At 44.4% G+C, this 24,220-nt stretch overlaps 2 protein-coding genes across 2 annotated transcripts in view; one reads left to right on the forward strand and one right to left on the reverse strand.

Annotated features, from left to right (window-relative positions):
• Nucleotides 1-244: 244 nt before the first annotated feature.
• Nucleotides 245-17,575, forward strand: LOC311141356 (hematopoietic prostaglandin D synthase-like; the record flags this gene model as incomplete). The annotated part of the gene is made up of 5 exons (XM_084176654.1): nt 245-399; nt 4,014-4,106; nt 5,396-5,505; nt 7,774-7,872; nt 17,411-17,575. The coding sequence occupies exons 1-5, from the start codon at nt 261-263 to the stop codon at nt 17,573-17,575; spliced, it is 606 nt and encodes a 201-aa protein (XP_084032780.1). The 5' UTR covers nt 245-260.
• Nucleotides 17,576-17,921: 346 nt separating this feature from the next.
• LOC311141341 (SWI/SNF-related matrix-associated actin-dependent regulator of chromatin subfamily A containing DEAD/H box 1A-like) overlaps nt 17,922-24,220 on the reverse strand; it is a 33,096-nt gene continuing 26,797 nt past the window's right edge. The window contains exons 16-23 of the mRNA XM_084176637.1: nt 21,205-21,300; nt 21,004-21,121; nt 20,222-20,337; nt 19,888-20,076; nt 19,579-19,697; nt 19,183-19,365; nt 18,762-18,871; nt 17,922-18,623 (exon numbers count right to left, since the gene is read on the reverse strand). Of these exons, the coding sequence (XP_084032763.1) occupies nt 18,562-18,623; nt 18,762-18,871; nt 19,183-19,365; nt 19,579-19,697; nt 19,888-20,076; nt 20,222-20,337; nt 21,004-21,121; nt 21,205-21,300 (993 nt within the window). The 3' untranslated portion in view covers nt 17,922-18,561. The remainder of the gene's footprint in view (nt 18,624-18,761; nt 18,872-19,182; nt 19,366-19,578; nt 19,698-19,887; nt 20,077-20,221; nt 20,338-21,003; nt 21,122-21,204; nt 21,301-24,220) is intronic.

Raw genomic sequence — 24,220 nt, forward strand, 5'->3', positions numbered from 1 at the left:
TATGAAGGGGCATGTACTTCAGGATATGAACAAAGCTCAAAATCAAAACATTTAATAAATCGTGTTATTTGTTTGTTATTCCATGTCCAATTTTGACACAATAAATGAGAAAACAAGTCGATTTCCGATTTTCGTTTTTCAAATGCAGAAACCAAAAACGAAAACGGGTCACCAGGTCTCAGTTCAGGGGTAGATCACTTACCCTCACTCAAAATTGCACAGGATGACATTTCAAATTGCATTCAAACTCAGCAGGAGCAATGACAATGGCATCCTACAGGCTCACCTATTTCAACATGCGAGGTAGAGCAGAGCTGGCTCGGTATATCTTTGCCTATGCTGGAATAGCCTTCGAGGATCGCAGGGTGGAGTGGAAAGACTGGCCATCCATTAAGAAGAGTGAGTAATGTTTTAGAACCAGACCACTTCAACATCATTGACAGACAATAGGCTACTGAGCAGTTACCTGAGCTAATTGAGGAGCTATAAGAAAAATCGGTATGTGGCTGAATGGACTTCATGATCCCAACCCCTACCTACCCTGGTATAGCCTCCCTTTCCAGTGTTGTAGGTACCCACTGGGGAGGGACAGTTGAATCAACGTTGTTGCTACGTAATTTTAATGTTGAATCAACGTGGGAAACTGATTGGATTTGCAAAAAGTCACCAACGTAAGGGAATTTCGTATTTTCACCCAACATTTAACCTAAATGCAATAACATAGTAAAATGTTTGTTGAATTCACGTTAGTTTACAAGTCAACCATAGGAAATCAAAACTAAACGTTGAACTGATGTCTGTGCCCAGCGGGACTCGGTCTCGAGATTGAGTGTCTCGGTGCGGTGTCGGATACATTTTTACAAGGTCAGTAAATACGTTTCCATCCAGTTCATGAGTGAAGTCATACCGTATATAAAAAAACAAGACAGCAGTGATGGAAACAGGAAGTTTCGGTACAATTGTATAAATGGCTACAGATAATTTGTTCATTCGACATGGTGGGATCTTTTTGTGTCGGTAAAATGTATAATGCGAGAAACTGCATCATATCTAAGCAAACGATATATGGTGTGTGGTCCTCCCACTACGACTCGGGAAACGATGCAGTTTATTAGGCTACAGATTAAGTAAATTATGATGAATTTCACAGGGTGTTGAAAGTGCATGCTATGACCTTGATGCTCCTTTCCAATAAATATCGAGGGTTTTATCTTATTCTGGTGACATGATGGTCGATGCTTGACTGCCGTTTGACAAATACAAATATTCTCGCTCTTATCCGTAATAATCTGTTGGCTAGAGCGCATGTGCCAAGACTAGAGGAGGCACGTTTGCTATTTAACGCAACATATTTTTTCACAAAACTATCGGTAGAGTTGAAAATGCGATGGAAACACATTTAACTTTAGATTTGTATTCGGTACAAATCAGTTTGGTGGAAACACACCACTGGAGGGAAAATGTGCATATTTTCTTTATGCTGATTTTAGAATATTCATATGAAAATCTGTCGCCAATTGGATGGAAACCTAGATACTGAGGAGTCCAGTAAAAAAAAAACTCAATTATCAGCTCCCATTCAGTGAGTGCATAAAACCGTTAGCCAGTCAAAATATCCTCACTCCTCCCCTTACGAAAAAAGATTGCAGTCAGAATGCAGTATAACTGCAGGATGCGGCAAATACTGCATCCAAAATAACCGTTTTTCTTTACTGCCATAATTTTGCAGTGTAACTACAGTTAGAACGCAGTATAGCTGCAGTTCAACTGCAGTTACTGCACTTTTACTGCAGTTTCAAAACTGCAATCTTTTTTTTGTAAGGGTTTTATGACACATTCATATCTTATTGCCTATTGACACCTGGATTTCCTACTTTACTCATAACATTACTGCACTTGTCAGAATTTCCTTGATTTGCTGGTAGGGAAGAGTGGGGGAAATTGTTTGAAAGTTGCACACTCAGTATTAGTAAGGGGAGACCGGGGGAAGCTGTAACATGTTTGGTCTTTTTATCTATTATAGACCTGTTTGGGTCAGTGATCATTTGTAGAGTGACTCTCTATTTGTCCTCAGCATTCATTTTTTCAACATTCTGAATGCCTAAAGAATCCACATTCTTCTGAAATATGAACGCAGAAATACTGGACATTTTGACCTCTTACAGTTGAAGTCGGAAGCTTACATACACTTAGGTTGGCGTCATTAAAACTCGTTTTTCAACCACTCCACACATTTCTTGTTAACAAACTATCGTTTTGGCAAGTCGATTAGGACATCTAATTTGTGCAAGACAAGTAATTTTTCCAACAATTGTTTACAAACAGATTATTTCACTTATAATTCACTGTATCACAATTCCAGTGGGTCAGAAGTTAACATACACTTAGTTGACTGTGCCTTTAAACAGCTTGGAAAATTCCAGAAAATTATGTCATGGCTTTAGAAGCTTCTGATGGGCTAATTGACATAATTTGAGTCAATTAGAGCTGTACCTGTTGATGTATTTCAAGGCCTACCTTCAAACTCAGTGCCTCTTTGCTTGACATCATGGGAAAATCAAAAGAAATCAGCCAAGACCTCAGAAAAAAAATTGTAGACCTCCACAAGTCTGGTTCATCCTTGGGAGCAATTTCCAAACGCCTGAAGGTACCATGTTCGTCTGTACAAACAATAGTGCGCAAGTATAAACACCATGGGACCACGCAGCCATCATACCGCTCAGGAAGGAGATGCGTTCTGTCTCCTAGAGATGAACGTACTTTGGTGCGAAAAGTGCAAATCAATCCCAGAACAACATCAAAGGACCTTGTGAAGATGCTGGAGGAAACAGGTACAAAAGTATCTATATCCACAGTAAAACAAGTCCTATATCGACATAACCTGAAAGGCCACTCAGCAAGGAAGAAGCCACTGCTCCAAAACCACCATAAAAAAGCCAGACTATGGTTTGCAACTGCACATGGGGACAAATATCTTACTTTTTGGAGAAATATCCTCTGGTCTGATGAAACAAAAATAGATCTGTTTGGTCATAATGACCATCGCTATGTTTGGAGGAAAAATGGGGTTGATTGCAAGCCAAAGAACACCATCCCAACCGTGAAGCACGGGGGTGGCAGCATCATGCTGTGGGGGTGCTTTGCTGCAGGAGGGACTGGTGCACTTCACAAAATAAATGGCATCATGAGGAAGGAAAATTATGTGGATATATTGAAGCAACATCTCAAGACATCAGTCAGGAAGTTAAAGCTTGGTCGCAAATGCGTCTTCCAAATTGACAATGACCCCAAACATACTTCCAAAGTTGTGGCAAAATGGCTTAAGGACAACAAAGTCAAGGTATTGGAGTGGCCATCACAAAGCCCTGACCTCAATCCTATATAACATTTGTGGACAGAACTGAAAAAGCTTGTGTGAGCAAGGAGGCCTACAAACCTAACTCAGTTACACCAGCTCTGTCAGGAGGAATGGGCCAAAATTCACCCAACTTATTGTGGGAAGCTTGTGGAAGGCTACCCGAAACGTTTGACCCAAGTTAAACAATTTAAAGGCAATGCTACCAAATGCTAATTGAGTGTATGTAAACTTCTGACCCACTGGGAATGTGATGAAAGAAATAAAAGCTGAAATAAATCTCTACTATTATTCTGACATTTCACATTCTTAAAATAAAGTGGTGATCCTAACTGACCTAAGACAGGAAATTTTTACTAGGATTAAATGTCAGGATTTGTGAAAAACTGAGTTTAAATGTTTTTGTATGTAAACTTCCGACTTCAACTGTATTATGGTGGCGATTTGACAAAATTACAATCATGGTCTTGAATTGTACTCTCATTTTTCTGGTCTCGGTCTTGACTCAGTCTCGGACCCCTTGCCCCCCTCCCGGTCTTGGTTTTGACTCAGATTCGATTTGGTCTTGGATCGGTCTCGAACACAACACTAATATTTTCTATCCTATGTTTAGAAGTGTTGATGATGAACAACAACATACTTATTAACACTCTCTCAGCCTTTCCTTTAGGAAAGCTCCCAGTGCTAGAGGTGAATGGGCTCCTTCTAACCCAGAGTCTGGCCATTGCACGGTTCCTGGCAAAGGAAGCAGGTAATAATAATAATAATGTAGACTAATACATTTAAATTGTAAAGTGCTTTTCATTACAGTGTTTCCTCAAAACTCTACATAGGCAAAAATAATTATAATCAAATACAATAAAAACATACATTTTGAATCAAGAAGGAAATAGCAATAGTAGGCTAGGTGCTAAAAGGATCAGGACTATAAGAAAGACAGTCTGTAGAAATGCGTTTTAAGGCCCGTTTTAAAAGTTCAGATGGATGCAGTGGTTCTCAGATGGTCAGGGAGAGACTAGGGGCAAGGGAGCAGAAGGCTCGGTCCTCCATAGACTAGGGGCAAGGGAGCAGAAGGCTCAGTCCTCCATAGTACGAAGACATGTCTTGGGGACTTGAAGCAGTAGAGTGTGGCTGAAGTGGAGAGTGTGAGGTGGCTCATTGATAGAAATGAGGTCGCTGATGTAGGTGGGACTCAATACATTCACGGCTTTAAATACAAAAGGGAAGGATTTTAAAGTCAATACTATATTTGAACGGTAGCCAGCTACTGTATCCTAGTGATGACTAGTATTCCCCAGCATGCACAGCTCAGATCTTAAAAGGCACCCTACTGCACATTTTTATCTCAATATCAAATCATTTCTGGTTAACAATTGAGTACCTTACTGCAATTGTTTTCAATCAAAATGGTTTAAAAAAAATGTTAAATAAAAAAGCTTATCAAGAGCAATTTCTCAAGGAACATTTTTGCTAGGACTGTCAGAGAGGTTTGGAACTCTTTCTTATTGGTCTATTAAATAATTTACCACCTGGTGATGTCACCAGGCAGGCCAAACCTCCATCCCACCAAAACAGGCTGAAATTTCAGGCGATCAAACAGCTCTTACACTAAAAAGGGCATTATCATCGTTTTCACAGTATTATTCCAGCCTCATAATGTGGAAATATATATAAAACACAAGAAAATTACATTTTTGACTGCACTGGGTCTTTAACAATATCTTTCATAAGCTTGTTATGGTGAAACAGGTTAAGTAGCAAGAAGTAGAGGATATTCCAGAGCATTCTGTTCTCCTCTTGCATTTAATTAAATGTTCCATAAATGTTTTACATTTATGTTCAATATCAACTAGTTACTATATTTTTGTGGGCAAGATTAATTTAGCTCCTGCATCAGTGCAACATTTGGGACTATTTTTCAAGGAATATAAGGCAAAAGGAAAGAGACTACAAAGAGGAAAATGAAATGCTTGGGAACTCGGTAGCCACTGTGCTTTAGTAACAACTGTGTTCACTCCCTCGGGCAACTGTCTTTTCCAGGGCTTGTGGGTAACAGCAGACTAGCCGAGGCCCAGGCAGATGCTCTGGTCGACACCCTCAACGACTTCACCCTCTTAATCCCATGGAGAGAGGACGACCCACAGATCAAAGTAGGAAAGGCACAGAGGCCCAATCCCAAATGGACACCTGCAGTGCGTTCGGAAAGTATTCAGACCCCGTGAATTTTTCCACATTTTGTTACGTTACAGCCTTATTCTAAAATGGATTACATAGTTTTTTCCCCCTGATCAATCTACACACAATACCCCATAATGGCAAAGAAAAAAACAGGTTTTTAGAAATTGTTGCTAATTTATAAAAAAAAAAAAAAACTGAAATATCACATTTACATATGTATTTCAGACCCTTTACTCAATACTTTGTTGAAGCACCTTTGGCAGCGATTACAGCCTCAAGTCATCTTGGGTATGACGCTACAAGCTTGGCACACCTGTATTTGGGGAGTTTCTCCCATTCTTCTCTGCAGATCCTCTCAAGCTCTTTCAGGTTGGATGGGGAGCGTCGCTGCACAGCTATTTTCAGGTCCCTCCAGAGATGTTCGATCAGGTTCATATCCGGGCTCTGGCTGGGCCACTCAAGGACATTCAGGGACTTGTCCCGAAGCCACTCCTGTGTTGTCTTGGCTGTGTGTTAGGGTCATTGTCCTGTTGGAAGGTGAACCTTCGCCCCAGTCTGAGGTCCTGAGCGCTCTGGCGCAAGTTTACATCAAGGATCTCTCTGTACTTTGCTCCATTCATCTTTCCCTCGATCCTGACTAGTCTCCCAGTCCCTGCCGCTAAAAAACATCCCCACAGCATGATGCTGCCACCACCATGCTTCACTGTAGGGATGGTGCTAGGTTTCCTCCAGATGTGAAGCTTGGCATTCAGGCCAATGAGTTCAATCTTGGTTTCATCATACCAGAGAATCTTGTTTCTCATGGTCTGAGAGTCCTTTAGGTGCCTTCTGGCAACCTCCAAGCGGCTGTCATGTGCCTTTTACTGAAGAGTGGCGTCCGTCTGGCCACTTTACCATAAAGGCCTGATTGGTGGAGTGCTGCAGAGATGGTTGTCCTTCTGGAAGGTTCTCCCATCTCCACAGAGGAACTCTGAAGCTGTGTTAGTGACCATCAGGTTCTTGGTCACCTCCCTGACCAAGGCCCTTCTCCCCCGATTGCTCAGTTTGGCCGGTTGGCCAGCTCTAGGAAGAGTCTTGGTGGTTCCAAACTCCTTTCATTTAAGAATGATGGAGGCCAGTGTGTTCTTGGGCACCTTCAATGCTGCAGACATTTTTTGGTACCCTTCCCCAGATCTGTGCCTCAACACAATCTTGTCTCGGCGATCTACAGACAATTCCTTAGACCTCATGGCTTGGTTTTTGCTCTGACATGCACTGTCAACTGAGGGACCTAATATAGACAGGTGTGTGCCTTTCCAAATCATGTCCAATCAATTGAATTTACCCCAGGTGGACTCCAATCAAGTTGTAGAAACATCAAGGATGATCAATGGAAACAGGATGCACCTGAGCTCAATTTCGAGTCTCATAGCAAAGGGTCTGAATACTTACATTAAGGTATTTTACATTTTAGTCATTTAGCAGACACTCTTATCCAGAGCGACTTACAGTTAGTGAGTGCATACATTTTTCATACTGGCCCCCCGTGGGAATCGAACCCACAACCCTGGCGTTGCAAGCGCCATGCTCTACCAAATGAGCTACATGGGAGGCTAAAAATATAAAATTTGCTAACATTTCTAAAAATCTGTTTTTGCTTTGTCATTATGGGGTATAGTGTGTAGATTGATGAGGAAAATGTTTTATTCAATCCATTTTAAAATATGGCTGTAAAGTAACAAAATGTGGAAAAAGTCAAGGGGTCTGAATACTTTCCGAATGCACTGTATACCCTAATATGCCCTACGCAGTTATGAAAATCTGAGAAGATTTGATATGCGGAAACCTCCACCTGGTACTAGCCTATCAGAGGGCACGGTGGAGCTATTAGCATATTGATGGCACCTGTCAAATTCTCCCAGATCTCAACAAGTGCATAGGGCGTAGTCTAGGGGTCCATTTAGTATTGGACCAGAGGTGTGTTCATTAAGTGTTTGACAATGCCTTGACAATCATTCATAACATAAGTGTCCAGTGTCCTAGACACAGATTACGACTACTCCTGGAATAAATGGCATTCTCAAAGGAGAATCTCCATTGTGTTTTTTTCCCCCAGGACTGACTTTTTTTTGTCAGGGAAACCCATCCCAAGAAATCAAGTCATGAATAGTGACTTTAGTTTAACCCACAGGGGGGGCTCACCCTCTGCATGGGTCACGGTGCTGTGCTCATCTGAGTGAGAACCCTGTTTTGTTCTGCAGACACAGAAGATTGACATGCTTTTCCAAAGCCATGCCCCCAAGTTACTGGACCATCTCCAGTGTCAGTTGGGAGACAGGGAGTGGTTAGTGGGCGATTCGGTAAGTTGAAAGGAGGGGGGCTCTCCACTCTAATTCAGTCCCATAATTTTGGCCTATGACATCAGTTTGTTAACATGACTCATGAGACATCTAGATAGTGGGAGAAGCTATAGGATGACGGGCTTATTGTAATGGCATCAATGGAACAGAGTTATTCCCATGTGTTGGATGTTTGGTACCATTCCATTGATTCCATTCCAGCCATTACAATGAACCCGTCCTCCTATAGCTCCTTCCACGAGCAGGTGTCCACATACTTTTTATATATATATATATATATATACACATACATACACACACACACACACACACATACATACACACATACAGTTGAAGTCGGAAGTTTACATACACCTTAGCCAAATACATTTAAACTCAGTTTTTCACAATTCCTGACATTTAATCCTTGTAGAAATTCCCTGTCTTAGGTCAGTTATGATCACCACTTTATTTTAAGAATGTGAAATGTCAGAATAATAGTAGAGAGAATGAGTTATTTCAGCTTTTATTTCTTTCATCACATTCCCAGTGGGTCAGAAGTTTACATACACTCAATTAGTATTTGGTAGCATTGCCTTTAAATTGTTTAACTTGGGTCAAACGTTTTGGGTAGCCTTCCACAATAAGTTGGGTGAATTTTGGCCCATTCCTCCTGACAGAGCTGGTGTAACTGAGTCAAGTTTGTAGGCCTCCTTGCTCGCAAATGCTTTTACAGTTCTGCCCACAAATTTATATAGGATTGAGGTCAGGGCTTTGTGATGGCCACTCCAATACCTTGACTTGGTTGTCCTTAAGCCATTTTGCCACAACTTTGGAAGTATGCTTGGGGTCATTGTCCATTTGGAAGACCCATTTGCAACCAAGCTTTAACTTCCTGACTGATGTCTTGAGATGTTGCTTCAATATATCCACATAATTTTCCTTCCTCATGATGCCATCTATTTTGTGAAGTGCACGTCTCTCCTGCAGCAAAGCACCCCCACAGAATGATGGTGCCACCCCAGTGCTTCACGGTTGGGATGGTGTTCTTCGGCTCGCAAGCCTTCCCCTTTTTCCTCCAAACATAATTATGGTCGTTATGGCCAAACAGTTCTATTTTTGTTTTATCAGACCAGAGGACATTTCTTCAAAAAGTACAATCTTTGTCCCCATGTGCAGTTGCAAATCGTAGTCTGGCTTTTTTATGGCAGTTTTGGAGCAGTGGCTTCTTCCTTGCTGAGCGGCCTTTCAGGTTATGTCGATATAGGACTCGTTTTGCTGTTTCCTCCAGCATCTTCACAAGGTCCTTTGCTGTTGTTCTGGGATTGATTTGCACATTTCACACCAAAGTATGTTAATCTCTAGGAGAATGAATGCGTCTCCTTCCTGAGCGGTATGATGGCTGCGTGGTCCCATGGTTTTTATACTTGCGTACCATTGTTTGTACAGATGAACGTGGTACCGTCAGCCATTTGGAAATTTCTCCCAAGGATGAACCAGACTTGTGGAGGTCTACAATTTGTTTTCTGAGGTCTTGGCTGATTTCTTTTGATTTTCCTATGATGTCAAGCAAAGAGGCACTGAGTTTGAAGGTAGGCCTTGAAATACATCCACAGGTACACCTCCAATTGACTCAAATGATGTCAATTAGCCTATCAGAAGCTTCTAAAGCCATGACATTCTTTTCTGGAATTTTCCAAACTGTTTACAGGCACAGTCAACTTAGTGTATGTAAACTTCTGACCCACTGGAATTGTGATACAGTGAATTATAAGGGAAATAATCTGTCTAAACAATTGTTGGAAAAATTACTTGTGTCATGCACAAAGTAAATGTCCTAACCGACTTGCCAAAACTATAGTTTGTTAACAAGACATTTGTGGAGTGGTTGAAAAACGAGTTTTAATGACTCCAACCTAAGTGTATGTAAACTTCCGACTTCAGCGGAACATATATACACATTACCGTTCAAAAGTTTGGGGTCACTTAGAAATGTCCTTGTTTTCGAAAGAAATTCAATTTTTTTGTCCATTAAAACATCATCAAATTGATCAGAAATACAGTGTAGACATTGTTAATGTTGTAAATGGCTATTTTAGCTGGAAACGGCAGATTTTTAATGGAATATCTACATAGGTGTACAGAGGCTCATTATCAGCAACCATCAGTCCTGTGTTCCAATGGCACGTTGTGTTTGCTAATCCAAGTTTATCATTTTAAAAGGCTAATTGATCATTGGAAAACCCTTTTGCAGTTATGTTAGCACAGCTGAAAACTGTTGTGCTGATTAAAGAAGCAATAAAACTGGCCTTCTTGAGACTAGTAGAGTATTTGGAGCATCAGCAATTGTGGGTTTGATTACAGGCTGAAAATGGCCAGAAACAAATAACTTTCTTCTGAAACTTGTCAGTCTATTCTTGTTCTGAGAAATGAAGGCTATTCCATGCGAGAAATTGCCAAGAAACTGAAGAACTCGTACAACGCTGTGTACTACTCCCTTCACAGAACAGCGCAAACTGACTCTAAACAGAATAGAAAGAGGAGTGGGAGGCCCCGGTGCACAACTGAGCAAGAGGAAAAATACATTAGAGTGTCTAGTTTGAGAATCAGACGACTCACAGGTCCTCAACTGGAAGCTTCATTAAATAGTACCCGCAATTTTTTATTTTATTTTTTATTTAATTTCACCTTTATTTAACCAAGTAAGCCAGTTGAGAACAAGTTCTCATTTACAACTGCGACCTGGCCAAGATAAAGCAAAGCAGTGCGTTAAAAACAACACAGAGTTACATATAGGGTAAACAAAACAAAGTAAAAAATACAACAGAAAATAAATATACAGTGTGTGCAAATGTAGTAAGTTATGGAGGTAAGGCAATAAATAGGCCATAGTGCAAAATAGTTACAATTTCGTATTAACACTGGAATGATAGCAAAAGATGATGTGCAAATAGAGATACTGGGGTGCAACTTAGCAAAATAAATAACAATATGGGGATGAGGTAGTTGGGTGGGCTAATTTCAGAATGGCTGTGTACAGGTGAAGTGATCGGTAAGCTGCTCTGACAACTGACGCTTAAAGTTAGTGAGGGAGATAAGAGTCTCCAGCTTCAGAGATTTTTGCAGTTCGTTCCAGTCAAAACACCAGTCTCAACGTCAACAGTGAAGAGGCGACTCTGGTATGCTGAGCTTCTAGGCAGAGTTGCAAAGAAAAAGCCATATCTCAGACTGGCCAATAAAAAGAAAAGATTAAGATGAGCAGTCTGAGATATGGCTTTTTCTTTGCAACTCTGCCTAGAAGGTCAGCATCCCGGAGTCGCCTCTTCAATGTTGACGTTGAGACTGGTGTATTGCGGGTACTATTTAATGAAGCTGCCAGTTGAGGACCTGTGAGGCGCCTGTTTCTCAAACTAGACACTAATGTATTTGTGCTCTTGCTCAGTTGTGTACCGGGGCCAGCGTTGTATGAGATCTTCAGTTTCTTGGCAATTTCTCGCACGGAATAGCCTTCATTTCTCAGAACAAGAATAGACTGACGAGTTTCAGAAGAAAGTTATTTGTTTCTGGCCATTTTGAGCCTGTAATCGAACCCACAATTGCTGATGCTCCAGATACTCAACTAGTCTCAAGAAGGCCAGTTTTATTGCTTCTTTAATCAGCACAACAGTTTTCAGCTGTGCTAACATAATTGCAAAAGGGTTTTCTAATGATCAATTAGCCTTTTAAAATGATAAACTTGGATTAGCAAACACAACGTGACATTGAAATACATGACTGATGGTTGCTGATAATGGGCCTCTGTATGCCTAAGTAGATATTCCATTAAAAATCAGCCGTTTCCAGCTACAATAGCCATTTACAACATTAACAATGTCTACACTGTATTTCTGATCAATTTGATGTTATTTTAATGGACAAAGAAATTGCTTTTCTTTCAAAAACAGTGACCCCAAACTTTTGAACGGTAGTGTACATACATACATACATACAGTGAGGGAAAAAAAGTATTTGATCCCCTGCTGATTTTGTACGTTTGCCCACTGACAAAGAAATGATCAGTCTATAATTTTAATGGTAGGTTTATTTGAACAGTGACAGACAGAATAACAAAAACATCCAGAAAAATGCATGTCAAAAATGTTATAAAATGATTTGCATTTTAAATGAGGGTAATAAGTATTTGACCCCCTCTCAATCAGAAAGATTTCTGGCTCCCAGGTGTCTTTCATACAGGTAACGAGCTGAGATTAGGAGCACACTCTTAAAGGGCGTCAGGTAGCTTAGTGGTTAAGAGCGTAGTGCCAGTAGCCGAAAGGTCGCTGGTTCTAATCCCTGAGCCGACTAGGTGAGAAATCTGTCTGTGCCCTTGAGCAAGGCACTTAACCCTAATTGCTCCTGTAAGTCGCTCTGGATAAGAGCGTCTGCTAAATGACTAAAATGTAAATGTATAGAAGACACCTGTCCACAGAAGCAATCAATCAATCAGATTCCAAACTCTCCACCATGGCCAAGACCAAAGAGCTCTCCAAGGATGTCAGGGACAAGATTGTAGACCTACACAAGGCTGGAATGGGCTACAAGACCATCGCCAAGCAGCTTGGTGAGAAGGTGACAACAGTTGGTGCGATTATTCGCAAATGAAAGAAACACAAAATAACTGTCAATCTCCCTCGGCCTGGAGCTCTATGCAAGATCTCACCTCGTGGAGTTGCAATGATCATGGGAACGGTGAGGAATCAGCCCAGACCTACACGGGAGGATCTTGTCAATGATCTCAAAGCAGCTGGGACCATAGTCTCCAAGAAAACAATTGGTAACACACTACGCCGTGAAGGAGTGAAATCCTGCAGCGCCCGCAAGGTCCCCCTGCTCAAGAAAGCACATATACAGGCCCGTCTGAAGTTTGCCAATGAACATCTGAATGATTCAGATGTTGTGTCAGATGAGACCAAAATCAAGCTCTTTGGCATCAACTCAACTCGCCGTGTTTGGAGGAGGAGGAATGCTGCCTATGACCCCAAGAACACCATCCCCACCGTCAAACATGGAGGTGGAAACATTATGCTTATGAGTGGGACAAAATCCCTCCTGAGATGTGTGCAAACCTGGTGGCCAACTACAAGAAACGTCTGACCTCTGATTGCCAACAAGGGTTTTGCCACCAAGTACTAAGTCATGTTTTGCAGAGGGGTCAAATACTTATTTCCCTCATTAAAATGCAAATCAATTTATAACATTTTTGACATGCGTTTTTCTGGATTTTTTTGATGTTATTATGTCTCTCACTGTTCAAATAAACCTACCATTAAAATTATAGACTGATCATGTCTTTGTCAGTGGGCAAACGTACTAAATCAGCAGGGGATCAAATACTTTTTTCCCCTCACTGTACATACATACATACACACACTGACAGAGTGTGACCGGCAGAGAGTGACAGACAGACCGACAGGCAGTGACAGACAGACCGACAGGCAGTGACAGACAGACCGACAGGCAGTGACAGACAGACCGACAGGCAGTGACCAACAGGCAGTGACCGACAGAGAGTGACCGACAGACCGACAGAGAGTGACCGACAGCCCGACAGAGAGTGACCGACAGAGAGTGACCGACAGACCGACCGACAGAGAGTGACCGACCGACAGACCGACCGACAGTGACCGACAGACCGACCGACAGAGAGTGACCGACAGACCGACCGACAGAGAGTGACCGACAGACCGACCGACAGAGTGTGACCGACAGACCGACTGACAGAGAGTGACCGACAGAGAGTGACACAGACCGACCGACAGAGAGTGACCGACAGACAGAGAGTGACCGACAGACAGAGAGTGACCGACAGACCGACCGACAGAGAGTGACACAGACCGACCGACAGAGAGTGACCGACAGACAGAGAGTGACCGACAGACAGAGAGTGACCAACAGACCGACCGACAGAGAGTGACACAGACTGACCGACAGAGAGTGACACAGACCGACCGACAGAGAGTGCCACAGACCGACAGACAGTGACCGTCAGCGAGTGACCGACAGGCCGACAGCGAGTGACCGACAGGCCGACAGAGAGTGACAGACAGGCCGACAGAGAGTGACACAGACAGACCGACAGAGAGTGGCACAGACCGACAGACAGTGACCGACAGCGAGTGACCGACAGGCCGACAGAGAGTGACAGACCGGCCGACAGAGTGACAGACCGGCCGACAGAGAGTGACAGACCGGCCGACAGAGAATGACAGACCGACCGACCGACAGAGAGTGACACAGACCGACAGACAGTGACCGACAGCGAGTGACCGAGAGGCCGACAGAGAGTGACAGACCGGCCGACAGAGTGACAGACCGGCCGACAGAGTGACAGACCGGCCGACAGAGTGACAGACCAACCGACAGAGTGACAGACCGACCGACAGAGTGACCGACAAACCGACAGTGTGACCGACAGAGAGTGACACAGACCGACAGACAGAGTGACCGACGTAGTGACCGACAGAGTGACGGAGTGACCGACAGGCCAACATACAGACAGTGACAGACCGATCGACAGTGACAGACCGCCAGAGTGAACGACAAACTAACACAGAGTGACAGACAGATCGACAGAGTGACAGACAGATCTACGGAGTGACACACAGACCGACAGAGAGTGACCGACAGACAAACCGACAGAGACACACAGACCGACAGTGATAGACAGACCGCCAAAAAGTGACCAACAAACCATCAGACCGTGACAGACCGACAGACAAACCAACAGAGAGTGACAGACAGAACAACAGACAGTGATAGACAGACAGACCAACCGACAGAGAGTGACCGACAAGCCGACAGACGACAGAGAGTGACAGACAAACCGACAGTGTGACCGACAGAGTGACCGACAGACCGACAGTGTTACCGACACAGACAGACCGACAGAGAGTGACCGACAGACAAACCGACAGAGACACACAGACCGACAGTGATAGACAGACCGCCAAAAAGTGACCAACAAACCATCAGACCGTGACAGACCGACAGACAAACCAACAGAGAGTGACAGACAGAACAACAGACAGTGATAGACAGACAGACCAACCGACAGAGAGTGACCGACAAGCCGACAGACGACAGAGAGTGACAGACAAACCGACAGTGTGACCGACAGAGTGACCGACAGACCGACAGTGTTACCGACACAGACAGACCGACAGAGAGTGACAGACAGACCGCCAAAAAGTGACCGACAAACCAACAGACCGTGACAGACCGACAGACAGAGTGACACAGACCGACAGATCGACAGAGAGTGACCGACAAACCGACAGACAAACCGACAGTGTGACAGACAGTGACAGACAGACCGACAGAGAGTGAACGACAGAGAGTGCCAGACAGACTGACTGAGAGTGACACAGACCGACAGACAGTGACCGACATTGACGGACAGAGTGACGGAGTGACCGACAGGCCAACATACAGACAGTGACAGACTGACCGACAGTGACAGACAGACCGCCAGAGTGACCGACAAACCAACAGAGAGTGACAGACAGACCGACAGAGTGACAGACCGACAGAGAGTGAACGACAGAGAGTGCCAGACAGACTGACAGAGAGTGAAACAGACCGACAGACAGAGTGACTGACATGGACCGACATAGTGACCGACAGAGTGACCGACAAACCAACAGAGAGTGACAGACCGACAGAGAGTGACAGACAGACCGCCAGAGTGACCGACAAACCAACAGAGAGAGACAGACAGATCTACGGAGTGACACAGACTGACAGAGAGTGACCAACAAACAAACAGACAGAGAGACAGACAGACCGACAGTGTGACCGACACATCTACGGAGTGACCAACAGACAGACCGACATACAGACAGTGACAGACCAACCGACAAACCAACAGACTGTGACAGACCGACAGACAGACCGACAGTGACAGACCGACAGAGAGTGACCGACAAGCCGACCGACAGTGACAGGCACAACAGGGAGGTAACAGAGGCACAACAGGGAGGTAACAGAGGCCCAGTTACAGTAGTAAGTTGTATCTCCAGTTGTGCTTGTATTCGTCTTAAACATGAGCTGGTTAAAAAGAGAGGACTATGTTTCATCGGTTACTGGTACAGTAAAAGTTGAGAAACGCTGTACTATAGTGTACTGGAGAGTGTGGGAGTGCACGAGCTGTGATGTGGGTTGGCGTGGCTAAAATGCCAGGGCTGAACTTGTCCCAGTCTGCCTGTGTAGATCTGAAATAATTGGATGGTGAAATTTGCCAGCCAAGTAGAAAAGCTAGGTGAAGCAATTGCGGGCATTCTAGAAAGTCAGGACAATCCTTGTCCTGCAAAGAAACATTTATTGTTTTATGGATTTTGCCAGCAGTAGGCATTTATACTGAAGAAATATATAAATGCAACATGCAAAAATGTCAATGATTTTACAGCGTTACAATTCATATAAGGAAATCAGTCAATTAAAATAAATAAATTAGGCCCTCATCAATGGATTTCACATGACTGGGCAGGGGTGCAGCCACTAGGGGAGCCAGGCCCAGCCAATCAGAATGAGTTTTTCCCCACAAAAGGGCTTTAATACAGACAGAAATACTCCTCAGTTTTATCAGCTGTCCAGGTGGCTGGTCTCAGACGGTCCCGCAGGTAAAGAAGCCAGATGTGGAGGTCCTGGGTTGGCGTGGTTACACGTGGTCTGCAGTTGTGACGCCTGTTGGACGTACTGCCAAATTCTCTAAAAAGACGTTGGAGGTGGCTTAAGGTAGATAAGTAAACATTCTCTGGCAACAGTTCTGGTGGACATTCCTGCAGTCAGCGTGCCAATTGCACGCTCCCTCAAAACTTGAGACCATCTGTGGCATTGTGTTGTGACAAAACTGCACATTTTAGAGTGGCCATTTGTCCACAGCAAAAGGTGCACCTGTGTAATGATCATGCTGTTTAATCAGCTTCTTGATATGCCACACCGGTCAGGTGGATGGATTATCTTGGCAAAGGAGAAATACTAACAGGGATATAAACAAATGTGTGCACAGAATTTGAGAGAAATAAGCTTTTCGTGCGTCTGGAAAGTTTTTGGGATCTGCATTTCAGCTGATGAAAAATGGGACCAACGCTTTACATGTTGCTTAATATATTTTTGTTCAGTATAGAATTAAAATGTGGAGTGGAGTTTATAGTTACGGGATTACATTACGTACATTGCATACCTTCAAAAGTATTCAGCAATCATTTATTCGAAAAAGTTTCCATAATTTGCCGAAATAAAATAAAAATCCACCTGTTGAACGGACAACAGTTTCGATATTTAGAAAATGTCAATAACATCTTCCGTTTCCATTACCTCACAAAAAATGTTTCATACGACATTGCTTTTGTAGAATAAACCTGGGTCAATGGAAACCTGCCAATTGTCCTGTTTGACATGACAAGGAGTTGACAGGATAGCATAAACAGATCTGAGACCAGGCCAAGTCAGTTTCTCTAACTGCCCCGCTCAATGTAGCCACCATAGTCTGACATACCTTACCTTGTTCTGTCTGCTGCAGGAGACTTGGGCTGATCTGTACTGCCATGTGTGCTTCACCACCTTCAATGTGCTGAGACCAGGCTTTGCTGATCACCATCCTGCCCTGTGTGGTCTGACTGATCGGGTGGAGGCCATCCCAAACGTCGCCAAGTGGATCCAGAGCAGACCTACAACAGAGTTCTAAAACCTGGGCCCTGTTCAGTAGGGACGAAACAGGAGGAAAATGTTCTGAAAACTGAGAATTTGTCCAATATGAATTCTCATTTAAATGTTTTTTAGTTCCAAAACATGTCCCCTTTTTATGCTTACTGAACACGAACCACAACTTACCCAGCGATGAGGAATGGGGATGTGTATGCAAAAAGTACTGATGGGTATGAGGCATAAGAAACTGAACAATTAACAACCACTAGAACAGAAGTTGGGGGGGGGGGGGGGGTTGATAATTCCCTACTTACTGTTGAAGTAAGGCCAGACATGACAAAATGAAGATTGCAAATGTCCTTTTAAAATAAACAATTGAAACAAAAGAAAATAAATATTGAAATCTTTATTTCATGTTTCGACAAACCCTGTTGATGTCGTAACAGGGACATACAAAAAAACACAAACAGCAGAGTAACAGCACAACATGGGTTTTACAGTACAACATGGGTTTTACAGTACAACCATAGCAAAATATTTTGCAACAGGAAAGAATTTGCAACGAAAACGAACATTTCTTAAAATGGACAAGTTCAGGTTAGTCCTTCCCATTCTGGCCCTTTTGCTTTCGTTTGGTTCCTAATGAATACACCCCAGGTTCTGCACGGAGCAGAGTGGCCACTGACCTCAACGACACCCACGGTCACCATCACTGTCACTGTCAGCAAAGGCCAACAATCCATTCATATCATCTCTAGTCCAGACTGTTGGACGTGCACAGCTGCGTCTCAGTCATGTGTCTAATGGGTAGTGTGAGCAGGGAGAGACCCACAGAGTTTAGGCAGGAGGATTCAAGTATCTGTGGCAGGTTTCAGTCAGTGGTGCCTGGGGTGGGAGGCTCCAGGCTGGATCCCAGATGGAGCTCCAGGGTGGGAGGCTCCAGGCTGGATCCCAGATGGAGCTCCAGGGAGGGAGGCTCCAGGCTGGATCCCAGATGGAGCTCCAGGGAGGGAGGCTCCCAGACCCTCACAGGCCCAGCGATGCCTTGAGCAGGGAGGCCATGTCCTCAGGCATGGTGCCCTCGTCACCTGGGTACAGACACAAAACCACACTATTAAGTGATGATTCCATTACTCAACATCTGATACTGATTTATTAAATAAAGAAAAGAGACCATGGACACTTTGGGCTTTTGGTGTGAGTGAGTGTGTCCCCCAGGTCCTTACCCTCCTCGGCAGAGGTCATGTCCTGCTCCAGTTTGAGTTTCTTCTGACCCAGCTGCAGCATGCAGCCCTCTATTGTGTCGTTATGGATCAGCTTGATCACCTGGACTGTCCTGTAGGAGGACATGGACAGACACTGACCATCAGTCTTTCACCAGAAGAGACCATTTCCTTAGCGGCACCATTTTCTCTTCATACCTTGCCAGGTTTTTATTGTCACTACTTCTAGAGACTTCTCTCTAAGTAAGCCATCTCTCACTACTGACCCCAACCCCATAATGCATCTCTCACTACTGACCCTAATCCCATAATGCATCTCTCACTACTGACCCTAACTCCATAATGTAACCCAGCCACCTCCTTCCTGTCCGTCTGTCTCACCTGCCCCCCCCCGACCCAGACCCCCGGCTCTCATCTGTCTCACCTAGTCTGCCCTACTCTGTGGCAGCGGTCCTCAGCCTGTTTGTCGTTGTAGGGGTTGCAGTCGATGTCATGCATGATGACCACGTTGGCAGAGGTCAGGTTGATGCCCAGGCCGCCGGCCCGCGTCGACAGCAGGAACACAAAGATTTCTGGGTCCGTGTTGTAGTCGTCAATCAGCACGATCCTGCACCAAACACAGGTGGGTCCAGGGAGATCAATGGCTCGCGCTAGATACACTACCACAACAACACTAACATCGGTCTCTGAATATTGGCCACTGCCAGTTAAGAGCTTTTTGCGATGAAACACCATGGCTCCAGTTACACTTCCTCTGCCAAAAGACTACATACAATTATGTTGGACGGAAGCCATTGAGTTGAACCCAACTTAAGCTCACCTGTCTGCAATGGGCGTGGAGCCGTCCAGTCTGACGTAGCGGTGGCCCAGGTGTTTGAGCAGAATCTCTACGATGTCCAGCATCATGGTGAACTGACTAAAGAGCACTACTCTGTCCCCCTGCAGAAACAGCACGTTTGAGTCTGCACAGCGCTATAGAAATCTAATGTATTATTAGAGCACAGCGCGTCACAGATCAGGGCTGTATTCAGTGATGTGAAGCGACAATGACGTTTAGCCCGGAGTTAAAAGCATGGTTCTCCCTCCCTCCCTCCTTACCCTCGTCTCACCTCCCTCCCCCTCTCATTACCTTGGTCTTGAGCGTGGCCAGTAGCGTCTGGAGCAGGTGGAACTTTCCGGAGTCCAGCAGAAGGTCTTTGTCCAGCTGGTATTGGTGCAGGGACGAGTACTGCTGGCACAGCCGGTGAAGCTCAAAGTCTGACATCACCGCCATGTCCTCTTGGATCAGCACCGGGTCCGCATCAAAATGGGTCGGTTCCTAGGGGGGGGTGGGCGAGAGATAAATTGAACAGGTAAGGGTGGTAACAACACGTTTACATAGGAGAGGGACTTTTATTAGATTTATATTATTTACTGAATAAACCAGAACAGACAAAAACAAAAATGGCCAATGAAGCAACAACCTTAAGCATGAGGCGACTCATGGCCTCCAGTCTCTCTGTGGTGAAGTATTGTCTGTGGAGCAGAGGGTGGTTGGCCATCTTCCTCAACTGCATCATCACGTTGCACAGCTCTCTCTCTAAACAGGTGGAAAGGAATGGGAGTGAGTGGGTGGGTGAAAGATTTATTGAATTGAACAGAATTAAAAATGTATAAATCAACGTAACTGAACGATTCAATTGCTATACTGTACTATAATTGCATTGCTTTCGCAACAACGGTACCCATTCATGTGAGAGACAAAGGAAGAGAGAGAGAGAAAGGAAGAGAGACATTTTACATTTACATTATTTAGCAGACGCTCTTATCCAGAGCGACTTACAGGAGCAATTAGGGTTAAGTGCCTTGCTCAAGGGCACATAGACAGATTTTTCACCTAGTTGGCTCGGGGATTAGAACCAGCAACCGTTCGGTTACTGGCACAACGCTCTTAACCACTAAGCTACCTGCCGCCCCGAGAGAGAAAGGCAGAGACAAACAGGATGTAAGAGGCCTACCACACAAAGCGTGTTGCTCTGTTATCTCGTCTGCCATCACACTGCTAGTTATGAGGCAACAATCTGTCACGCCACTGCTGTAACACCACACTGAGTAGGGTGAAGATGACACTAGACTGATTTTGGGTCAGTTTTACATTTTCCCCATTAATGGTTAAAGTTAGGAATAGGGAAGGGAAGCTGATCCTAGATCTGTACCTAGGGGAAACTTCATCCCAGACTTCACTACAGTTCAGTGCAGTACGTACTCTCTCCGATGGCATTCTTCTTGAACTTGCCCACCATGGTCTGGTAAAGCTGCTGTTGCTTCTCACTCATTGGGCAGAATACCAACTTCTCCTCCTTCGCTGGCAGCTGCTTAAGAACCTGAGACACACACACATATCTTTAAATATAACATTGTGAATCATCCAGTATTTCTTGTTTAACCAGACACTGAGTGTCCTTACTTCACTCTTAACTCGTCTGAGGATGAAAGGTTTCATGATGAGTTTAGCCTGGGCGATGCGGTCCCTCTCGAAACGACTCTGCTCCTCATGGGATTTCTACCACAGAACAACAAAATATAAACACCATCAAAACACATCCTACTATACGAGTCTGATTCACAAACACCTAATTCAGACAGCATTGTTGGTATGTTACCTGTGAAAGGGGGTCATATATGTACAGTTCATTCAGAAAAGTATTCGGACCCCTTGACTTTTCCACATTCTGTTACGTTACAGCCTTATTCTAAAATGGATGAAATAAATAAAAATCCTCAATCTACACACAATACCACATAATGATAAAGCAAAAATAGTTGTTCTATTTTTGCAAATGTATTTAAAAAAAACTGAAATACCTTATTCACGTAAGTATTCAGACCCTTTGCTACGAGACTTGAAATTGAGCTCAGGTGCATCCTGTTTCCATTGATCATCCTTGAGATGTTTCTACAACTTGATTGCAGTCCACCTGTGGTAAATTCAATTCATTGGACATGATTTGGAAAGGTACACACCGGTCTATATAAGGTCCCACAGTTGACAATGCATATCAGAGCAAAAACCAAGCCATGAGGTCGAAGGAATTGTCCTTAGAGCTCCGAGACAGGATTGTGTAGAGGCACAGATCTGGAGAAGGGTGCCAAAACATTTCTGCAGCATTGAAGGTGCCCAAGAACACAGTGGCCTCCATCATTCTTAAAATGGAAGAAGTTTGGAACAACCAAGACTCTTCCTAGAGCTGGCCGCCCGGGCAAACTTAGCAATCAGGGGTGAAGGGCCTTGGTCAGGGAGGTGACCAAGAACCCAATGGTCACTCTGGCAGAGCTCCAGAGTTTCTCTGTGGAGATGGGAGAACCTTCCAGAAGGACAACCAGCTCTGCAGCACTACCAATCAGGCCTTTATGTTAGAGTGGCCAGACGGAAGCCACTCCTCAGTAAAAGGCACATGACAGCCCGCTTGGAGTTAGCTAAAAGGCACCTAAAGACATTCAGACCATGAGAAACAAGATTCTCTGGTCTGATGAAACCAAGACTGAACTCTTTAGCCTGAATGCTAAGCATCACGTCTGGAGGAAACCTGGCACCATCCCTACGGTGAAGCATGGTGGCAGCATCATGCTGTGGGGATGTTTTTCAGCGGCAGGGACTGGGAGACTAGTCCAGAGAGATCCTTGATGAAAACTTGCTCCAGAGCACTCAGGACCTCAGACTGGGGCGAAGGTTCACCTTCCAACAGGACAGCGACCCTAAGCACACAGCCAAGACAACGCAGGAGTGGCTTCCGGAAAATTCTCTGAATGTCCTTGATTTGCCCAACCAGAGCCCGGACTTGAACCCGATCTAACATCTCTGGAGAGACCTGAAAATAGCTGTGCAGCAACGCTCCACATCCAACCTGACAGAGCTTGAGGGAATGGGAGAAACTCCAAATACAGGTGTGCCAAGCTTGTAGCGTCATAGCCAAGAAGATTCAAGGCTGTAATCGCTGCCAAAGGTGCTTAAACAAAGTAGTGAGTAAACGGTCTGAATTCTTATGTAAACGTTATATTTCTGTTATTTATTTTCAATACATTTGGAAAAATGTCTAAAAACCTGTTTTTGCTTTGTCATTATGGGGTATTGTGTGTAGATAGATAGATTAGGGGGAAAACATATTTAAATCCATTTTAAAACAAGGCTGTAATGTAACAAAATGTGGAAAGAGTGAAGGGGTCTGAATACTTTGATATACATATATATATTTTTAACAGTCCCATTTTTCCCACATTCTTGCCAGCATAAGCCTTTTATACCTCCCCGTATACTGGCACTGAAGTGACGAGTGGGAATAGGGGTGATGCGTCTATTTTAATAAACCCATTGAATATACACCATCACAAAGAAACCCATTATGAATTTGTTAAGGCAGGTCTTAGACTAAGGACCGAGTTTTGGACACCCTGGTCTAGAGGAAACATGTCTGCACCAATGGACACCCTGGTCTAGAGGAAACATGCCTGCACCAATGGAAACCCTGGTCTAGAGGAAACATGTCTGCACCAATGGAAACCCTGGTCTAGAGGAAACATGTCTGCACCAATGGAAACCCTGGTCTAGAGGAAACATGCCTGCACCAATGGAAACCCTGGTCTAGAGGAAACATGTCTGCACCAATGGACACCCTGGTCTAGAGGAAACATGTCTGCACCAATGGAAACCCTGGTCTAGAGGAAACATGTCTGCACCAATGGAAACCCTGGTCTAGAGGAAACATGTCTGCACCAATGGAAACCCTGGTCTAGAGGAAACATGTCTGCACCAATGGAAACCCTGGTCTAGAGGAAACATGTCTGCACCAATGGAAACCCTGGTCTAGAGGAAACATGTCTGCACCAATGGAAACCCTGGTCTAGAGGAAACATGTCTGCACCAATGGAATCCCTGGTCTAGAGGAAACATGTCTGCACCAATGGAAACCCTGGTCTAGAGGAAACATGTCTGCACCAATGGACACCCTGGTCTAGAGGGAACATGTCTGCACCAATGGACACCCTGGTCTAGAGGAAACATGTCTGCACCAATGGAAACCCTGGTCTAGAGGAAACATGTCTGCACCAATGGAAACCCTGGTCTAGAGGGAACATGTCTGCACCAATGGAATCCCTGGTCTAGAGGAAACATGTCTGCACCAATGGAAACCCTGGTCTAGAGGAAACATGTCTGCACCAATGGAAACCCTGGTCTAGAGGAAACATGTCTGCACCAATGGAATCCCTGGTCTAGAGGAAACATGTCTGCACCAATGGAAACCCTGGTCTAGAGGAAACATGTCTGCACCAATGGAAACCCTGGTCTAGAGGGAACATGTCTGCACCAATGGAAACCCTGGTCTAGAGGAAACATGTCTGCACCAATGGACACCCTGGTCTAGAGGAAACATGTCTGCACCAATGGAAACCCTGGTCTAGAGGAAACATGTCTGCACCAATGGAAA

Source organism: Coregonus lavaretus (genome assembly GCF_964263955.1).
Source record: "Coregonus lavaretus genome assembly, chromosome: 14".
NCBI classification, from domain to species: Eukaryota; Metazoa; Chordata; class Actinopteri; order Salmoniformes; family Salmonidae; genus Coregonus; species Coregonus lavaretus.